This window comes from Gossypium hirsutum, chromosome D13 (genome assembly GCF_007990345.1).
Source record: "Gossypium hirsutum isolate 1008001.06 chromosome D13, Gossypium_hirsutum_v2.1, whole genome shotgun sequence".
In the NCBI taxonomy this organism is placed as follows: Eukaryota; Viridiplantae; Streptophyta; class Magnoliopsida; order Malvales; family Malvaceae; genus Gossypium; species Gossypium hirsutum.
In genome coordinates this window covers 55,296,603-55,305,172 of record NC_053449.1, presented here as the reverse complement: position 1 = coordinate 55,305,172, position 8,570 = coordinate 55,296,603, and the positions used below count along the sequence as shown (strand labels likewise).

Genomic DNA, 8,570 nt, shown 5'->3' with positions numbered 1-8,570 from the left:
CTAGATATATAGATAGATGGGTGCAGATGAAGAGGTCAGGAGTTGGGTTGAGTGACGGAGCAACGATAAGTTAAGCAGATGGTGTGGTTTGTGCAAGCAGGTACTGAAGATTACATACCCAGAAAAATTAGGTGATTGGGCATATAATGTCAACTTTGGCATGATAATTAAACTTAATATACACTAAAATATTTGACCGTAGCCAAATGCCAAACTAAAAGCAAAACCATGAAAACTTCAATCACTACTTTCATTACATACAAATGCATAGGAATTCGTATTTTATTGAAAACACACCAGCACGATAATACTAAAAATTAATTCACAAAAGCAAACACGGTTTGTATGCAGGTGAGGACGACCACCATAAAAGCAGCAACAGTCCCTGTTCCTCTCCAAAGATTGGGGAAGTAAACACGCTTCAGAATTCCATAATTTTCCTTGATGAATAATGTCACTTTGCGCTTCCGACCCTCTTTATAAAGCTGGTTCAATCGGTTCGCGGTTTCCCGGTAGCAAGCAGGTGGCTCCCCAATTCCCTGCATAAATTTCTTAATCATACGTTGCACCGCTATATTTGTGTTTATTATGGTAACCAGTCTTCCTTCGTTTTTGCCTTCCTTGCTTAAAATCCCTTCTTCTATTAACTGTTCTACATCTTGGGCAGTTGGAATAAGATAATTCATTAGTTCTATGTAAGCACAAACGTAGGCTTCATCTGGACAATGGCACATCTCGAACGCCATGACGTTCCGAAGGTAAGCTTCAGTGTTGGAGTGCACGGTCAATTTGGGGATTTTAAGCTTTTTACCGTCAAATTTAACATCAAGCAAACATGCAGTTTGATTAGGTTCAACTATAAGCTCAACACCAACTTCATGCAAACTTGTGGCACCATACACTTTTTTCAACGTTGGGATCTTGGTCTTTGATGATGGATTTTGTGTTTTGGTCATATGGCATCTTTGCAAAGCGGTGAAGTGTGGGATTTCTATATGCTCGAACTGCGGGTCCCATGGAATGTCAAAGTAGGAGCAAGCTAGTTTAAGGAAAGAAGGAACAGAGGCATCTGATGCTAGTTTGTGGTTTTCATATGGTTTATACAGTTCTTCAAGCACGAACATTGGGATCTGGTTTTCAAGTAAGATCGAATCCCTCCGTAGACCAGCGGACCATGTTTCTTTCAACAACAAGTCTTTGATGTCCGAATTTTTTTCCACCTCCTTCTCATAGTTCCTCAAGAAGAGCTCCATGATAAACAGTGCATCATAAAATATCATCTTTACGAACTCGTCTTCATCGATTAAAGCCTCGTAACAGTTGAGAATACTTTTATCGTTGCGTTCAATGAAGCTCCAAAAACTTTCCAATGCCTTCTTGGAAACGGAAGTCCTTTGAAGAAATTTAACTTGATAATCCACTTTATACTTGGCCATGCTAGCCAAACTTGTTTTCCGATAATGAAGAGGGCCAATTGAAATTAGTAGAGGAGTGTAAGCTTTTGGATTTGCTTGACGAATGTTCCTAGGGACCTCGTAGATAAACCCTTGGTCCGGCCCCCGCTCCAAATCCTCAACTTCCGAATCATTGGATGCTTCATCTTTCTTTGTCTCAAATGATGGGGCGTTAATTGAGCCTAATTGTCCCTTCCTTGGAGCCATTTCTTGCACCTACTTTTTCATGTATCAAGCATACATATCAAGTTAGCAATAAACTTTATTTATATATTGAATGAAAAATGATTTTAGTATCGTTATGTGGCATGCAACATTACAGTGCTTTGAAATCAGTATGTACCGACCAGATCAGTACTGGTATTTTACTGACTTAAAACTTACAGGGAATTCGATAACCTTTGGCTTCCAATACTAGAATTGGCTGGGGAAGCCTGGATTTGGAAACGGAGAGAAATGGAAGGGAAACGTTGAAGAACTAGTTACTAGATAATATTTGAATCTTTGAAGTCGATCAGAGTGGCTAAGGGCACTTATATAGATGCAAATTTGGATCAGGTTGGTTGAATCTGATCCAACTAAACATCAACAAAAATATTAGAAAAGGTGGCATTGGTGGGTGTTTATAAATTGAATCTTACAATGTATTTAGTTAGCTGTTAATGTCTCCTATATTTAATATATTAAAGGGTTAATGTGTTTCACAGCTTTCTTTGTCTAGCCACGGGTGGAGTCGGGGGCCGGTAGGGTACCATAAATGTGTTTCACAGCTTTCTTTGTCTTCTATCAACTGCCTTTTTCTTTTAGGTCTCCCAAATAGACGACAGGAAATTAATTAGAAAAGGACGTAAGAAAATACAAACAAACTAAAGGATAAATCCACATTAGGGCTTTAGTTGCCAACTCCTTTGCTTCTCTTTGAATTTCTCTATCTCCTTGTGCCGATTTTGTGAATTTTATTCCATGAAGCAGCGTTGTAATATCAGCAAAAGCCGAAACTAGCTTCCATTTGATTTACTGTCGAAGATGTCGATCCACTCCCTCTCCTATTTATGATAATGCGGAACATAGTAAAAGTATAGATTTCTATAAATAATTTTTGTAATAATTCTTTATAGGAAAATCTTTGATGGAGAAGATTAGGGAAACCTTTGTTTTTGAATTTTTGGTTTGGTTTGGTTTGGTATTTCTTAGTATATATGTAAATAAAATTCCTCTCCTATCTATGTAAGTTCTCATGTCTCTTCGTAGAAACATAATTATTCAATAGATACTTATTTGAATAGATACATTCTTAATAACAATATCATTTTTTATAAATTACTTGAATAATCATAATTTTTTTGTTAATAATAAAGCAACATAGCTTTTATTATTTAAGATCCATAATTAATATAACACCCTTAACCCGTCACTGTCTTCGGATTAGGGTTATGGAGCATTATCCATCCATCGAAAAACATTTATCATCATAACATTTAAAAAATTAATCTGAATCAAAATCATAGTAAACATATACATTTGGTCCCTAAATCGAGCCTTCAAGGCCTTAAAAATAACTTAGAAGCAATTTAAGACTAATTTGAAACAAAATAGAAGATTTGGGAAAATTTTAGAAAAATTAGAAAACAGGGGTCACACGGCCGTGTGACATAGCCTAGGCTATGTAGCAATCATACAAGGGAACACATAGCCGTGTCCTAGCCCGTGTATTTACCCGTGTAACTAACTAAGTAGGGTCACATGGCTGTGTCGCGGGCTGTGTGCTAGGCCGTGTAACTTTCTGAGTTGCAACATACGGCCGTGTGCTAGGCCGTGTAACTCACTGAATTAAAACACTAGAAATTTACACATGACACATGGTCGTGTAGCTATGCCGTGTATATCACACGGCTGTGTGACAGCCCGTGTCCCAAGCCATGTGATCCATAATTTGACCCTAAAACAAGCCAATTCAAGGCCAAAATACATATAACCAATCATCCCATTTGTGTACACATTCAAGGGATTTAAACATCATTCAAACACACTTAAACATGCCATTTCAAACATCATAATTCACCTAACCAATATGCCATTCAAAGGCACCACAATTGTATCAAAACATCATGGATCAAACCAAAACAACATAGCTACTTTTCTAGCATATAACCTAGTTCAATTATTTACCAAATCATATCACAAATGATCATTTCCAAGCCATCACAAACATACCAAAAGAGCCTTATATACAACTACTTAAGAATGGCCAAAATGACCTAACTTGAACGAGCATAAAAAGTTCATCAAATCCAAACATAAACTTTACAAGCATGAACATACTAAATCAACCATTTACATATTCATGAACTGCCATTACAAAAGGTCCTATACATGCCATTACTAACCTTGGCCAAAATACTTAAAAACTAACGAAATGGTTGCTGGATAGTGGGATAGGTCTCTGACGAGCTTTCAACCGATTGAGCTTCTGATTATCTATAAAACAAAGGAAAATAACTACGTAAGCAACTAGTGCTTAGTAAGCTCATATAAACTCAAACAAAACTTACCATTTCATCAGCACAATTCATAGAATAAGCACAATATCATAACCGAGACAATAAGCTTAGCATAAGCCTATACAAGCATCATCAACTCACAAGTTAGTATGCTTATCCATGATACAAATGTATTCAATCATATAGTAAGTAAGTGTAATAGCCTGATTTTCAGTGGTGTCGAAAACAATGGTTCGAGACCACCAAATCCGGTAAATGAGCTCATAAATTTTATTATTTAATATTTACAAGCCAAATGAGGTTTTTAAAAGATTTTTGAATTAGTAAGTTTGTGGTTATAAAGATTTATTACATTAATTGATTTAGAAAAAGAGGTATTGGGACCTCGGTGTTATAAATTGAGCCGTAATTATTTTTATAAATATTTACGAAGTGCCAATAAGGTAGTATTAAAGTTTCGTTCAGAAATTTTAACGCTTTGGTAGCCAATTAATTAAAAAGAACTAAATTGAAAAAGGTGCAAAACTTACTAAAGTGATTAAATAGTCTAAATAGTAAATAAAGGAGGACTAAAAGGGAAAATAGACCCACATGAATGGCTGAGGTGGCATAGCATGAAAAAAATCAAGGATTTTATGTGAAACAAAGGCAAAATTGTAAATTTTGCCAAATTAAAGAGAAATAAATGGGAAATTGAAAATTTTAGACAAATTCATCATCATTTTCAACTCAAAAACAGCCATTGAAGAGGGTTTAAGCTGGTTTTTCATATTTTAGCTTCATGTAAGTTTAATTCTTGATTTTTCCTTGAAATTTTTATGTTTTTAGACTTTTACAACTAGGTCCAACTTACTATTTCATTAGTTTTTATTTTGTTGAAAGTTTTAGAAGATACCATTGATAAGTTCATATGATTTTAGTTATTAATTGATGAAATTGAGATGTTGATGGGTATTGAAAGGTATTTTATTAAGGAATTTTGGATGAAATCATGTTTTAGGGATTAATTTGTAAAGTTGTTAAATTTATGTGAAATTCTAAAATTTCATGGAATTAATGGGTTTCTATTGATATATATACGAAAGTATTTAGACATGGAATAAGGAATAAATTACATGAATTTCATTTTCCGACCCTAGGGATGAAATAGTCATTTAGTAAAAGTATAAGGGCAAAATAGTAATTTTCCTAAGATGTGACTTGGATAGAATTGAATATAAATTGTATTAAACTGAGCTAAATTTACTCGTATAGATCCAGATAGACCAAGTACGGAAGTAGATCATGTTAAAGAAAAAGTATCAGATTAGTAGATTACAAGTCACGAACAATTAGTTGAGGTAAGTTCGTTTAACTTAATTTTATAATTATATGTTTGAAATGATTTGAATGAATTGTATGTGAATTATGTATTTGCCATGTGTATGAAATCTGGTCACATATCCGAAAAATACCTGATAAATGTTAAAGCTTGTTTGAATGAATGAAATTAAATTGGATACAGGGTTCTGTCTCCCGAAACGGTAATGGTCCTGCATTTGTTGTGAACATACCATAGCTCAAAAGAGCATCCCGGTATAGGCTCTCTCAAGCTTCCCGTTATAGTTTTCTCGCAAGCTTCCCGTTAAATGCTCTTCTGAGCATCCCGACTAGTTGTGATATGCATATGTTGTAGACACACCCACGCTCTTATAAGCGTTCTGCTTATAGGCTCTTTGTGAGCTTCCCGTTAAAGGCTCCTCGGAGCTTCCCGTTAAGTGCTCTTTGAAGCTACCCGATATAGGCTCTTTGTGAGCTTCCCGTTATTAAGCCTGGATAAGCTTCTCGTTACATGGCTTAATGAGTTTCCCGTTATAGTGCTTGAGAGAAAGCTTTCTGTTTAAATGCTCTAATGAGTACTCCCAGACATGAATTGACATATTTCTAATTTTTACACTTTATGTGTACTACCCTCGTATCCATCGAGATTTCAAATGATTCAACGGATGAAATTGTGACATGAAGACAAGTGAAAATCAAAATGAAATCAAAATTTGGAAAATACATGAAATGCATGGAACTTGGTATTTGATGAGCTAATCTTTGGTATTGATATTTACATGAAATGATTAACTAACATATTTGATGAGATTATGTGCTTAGGCTATGGCCAAATTGTTTGGAATGCGTATGTTTACTTAATGTACAAATGAATGGTAAGTTAATTTCCTGTTTATACGGACTTACTAAGCATAATATGTTTACTCTATTTTACTTTCATCTGTTTTATAGTAATACAAAAGCTCGTTTGATTGGACGTTTGACGAAGATAACTCACACTATCCACCGGCACATTTCGGTACAAATATGATACTAATTATAGATATAATGACATGTATAAGTTTTGGTTAGCCAATGTTAGCATACAAATATTTTGGTTGTAAATAGCCATTGGAATGGCTTGTGATGAATGTGTTTTGGTATATTAACATATAAATTAATTTCATGTTTGATATAAGTGCTTAATTTGGTTTATGAATATTAGTATGATATTAAGTAAATATGGCCAAGTAGATAAATTCATAAACATGGATTTATGAAGTGTTATTGAGTTTGGCATGATTTAAATGTTTTGGATTGGCTTTTAGATGTGTTAAAAAATGTTTGTGTAGGTGGATGAAAAAATGGGTGAGAAATAAAGCTTGGTGATGGCCTTATTTTGTCCACATGGATAGAGACACAAGCGTGTGTATCAGTCGTGTGTGGCACACGTCATAGCACTTGGGCGTGTGTTCGGTCCGTGTGTCCCCCATCTTAAAATTCAAAACGGAATGCTCAGTATTTTTCACACGGCCTAGCACACGGGCATGTGGCTTGGCCGTGTGACCCCTGCACCTTAATGTTTTGCAAGTCAAAAAGTTACATGGGCTAGGGACACGGCCGTGTAACCTACTTCATATACCACACAACCTAGTACATAGGTGTGTCAGTTGGCCATGTGAGCCACACGGGCGTGTGACCCCTGCACCTAGGAAAAGTTTTCAAATTTCGTGAAAAATGCTCTGAGTTCCCGATTTAGTCCTGACTTGTTTCTAATGTATGTTTTGGGTGTCGAGGGCCTTAATAAGGGACTTTACGAATAATTTTCTGACATGAATGTTAAAATGATATAAAATGTCTATATTTATTCTGTAAGTTCTGGTAATGCTCTGTAACCCTGTTCCGGTGACAGATACGAGTTAAGGGTGTTACAGTAAGATTCACATAAACATCATTTAATTCATCAACTTGTTCATATGATCACGAACTGTTTCATTTGTAGACTTACCATGTCATTTCCTTTAATTATCCATTGAACCATCTATAATTGCATCGGATCCTCGGGAATGCTCACACATAGTGTGCCTTTCCATATAACTGTAACCTTTCCTTTTCAATAGTGCTCACAAGAGCTGTGAAATGGGCCTATTCACACGACCTGTGGGTCAGAATGTTAGCTACACGATACTTCTCACACGAGCTGTGGAGAATCCGCAACAAATGTAGGACCTCAACCATCGGTAGGACATTCAAGACCAGTACCCGAAACATGAAATCCCTAATGACATGTCATTCGTATCTTAAGAATTCTAAAGGTTCAAACAAGACTCGTTATCTGTCAATTATTTAAACATCGATACATATACAATTACAAGTTCGTTATATTAATGCAACATAGCAAATAATAAATTTAGCTAACATTAATACTGTAATAATTCATACAAACTTACCTCGGTCACTTTGGTCGTAAAAGTAGAGTCGAACACCAATCCAAAGCTTTAGTCTTTCCTCGATTTAAGTCTGATTGTGGTTTATCTTGATCTAAATAAATAATTTCATTCAATTCAGTACTTCTACTATTCAATTTAATCCATAATTCATATATATGTAAAATTATGAAATTACCCTTAACATTTTAACTTTTCACAATTTAGTCTTTAAGCTCATAATTTGAAATTTAACCATTTTAATCCTTTATACAAGCTAGCCGAATTTCTTAGGAACTCATACCAACCCACCTAAACCATTATTTCATAATTTTACCATGAAATTTTACTATCTTCACTAATAAATCCCTAAATGCAATTTCATCAAAAATCACTTAACAAAACATGTTTATTTTACAACCAAGATTAATAATCTATCAAATAACTTCAAAACCTATTTAAAAAAACCATGAAAAGTCCCTCAACCTTTAATAGTTTTGTAGATTAAGCTAAAATTAACTCAAGAACATAAAAAGCATTAAAAACAGGGCTTGAATTCATACGATGAAAGAGTAATTGCTTGGTTGAAACTTCATTCTTCTCTAATGGCTATTTTAGGGTTTAAAGCAAAAATGAAGAAGACAACATCTTATTTTGTATTTTATTTACTTAGTTTTTCTTTTATTTACCAATTTACTACTTTAACCTTATTATTAATAAATTTTTTAATAAAATTCATTAAATTTACCACTCAAGTCCATTAAATTTCAATAAATTTACTACTTTAACCTTATTATTAACCACTAACTTTAAATATGGTATATTTACCACTCAAGTCGATTAAATTTTCTTTCCATAGCCATTTAGCCCTTTTTAACTATAGAATTCAA

General features: G+C 34.4%; 1 protein-coding gene across 2 annotated transcripts; it reads right to left on the bottom strand.

Moving 5' to 3' along the window:
* Window positions 1-215: 215 nt before the first annotated feature.
* Window positions 216-2,179, bottom strand: LOC107937700 (UPF0481 protein At3g47200). 2 transcript variants are annotated; one of them, XM_016870653.2, is made up of 2 exons: window positions 1,839-2,179; window positions 216-1,670 (listed from the first exon to the last, which is right to left on the bottom strand). In XM_016870653.2, the coding sequence occupies exon 2, from the start codon at window positions 1,659-1,661 to the stop codon at window positions 318-320; it is 1,344 nt and encodes a 447-aa protein (XP_016726142.2). In that variant the 5' UTR covers window positions 1,662-1,670; window positions 1,839-2,179; the 3' UTR covers window positions 216-317. The 2 variants fall into 2 exon arrangements, with proteins under 2 accessions (XP_016726142.2, XP_016726150.2); XM_016870661.2 differs by having other exon boundaries at window positions 216-1,673; window positions 1,839-2,070.
* Between the last annotated feature and the right edge of the window lie 6,391 nt (window positions 2,180-8,570).

Bases quoted from the DNA above. Each gene is read 5' to 3' on its own strand.
- LOC107937700 (XM_016870653.2), bottom strand. From the start codon at position 1,661: ATGGCTCCAAGGAAGGGACAATTAGGCTCAATTAACGCCCCATCATTT.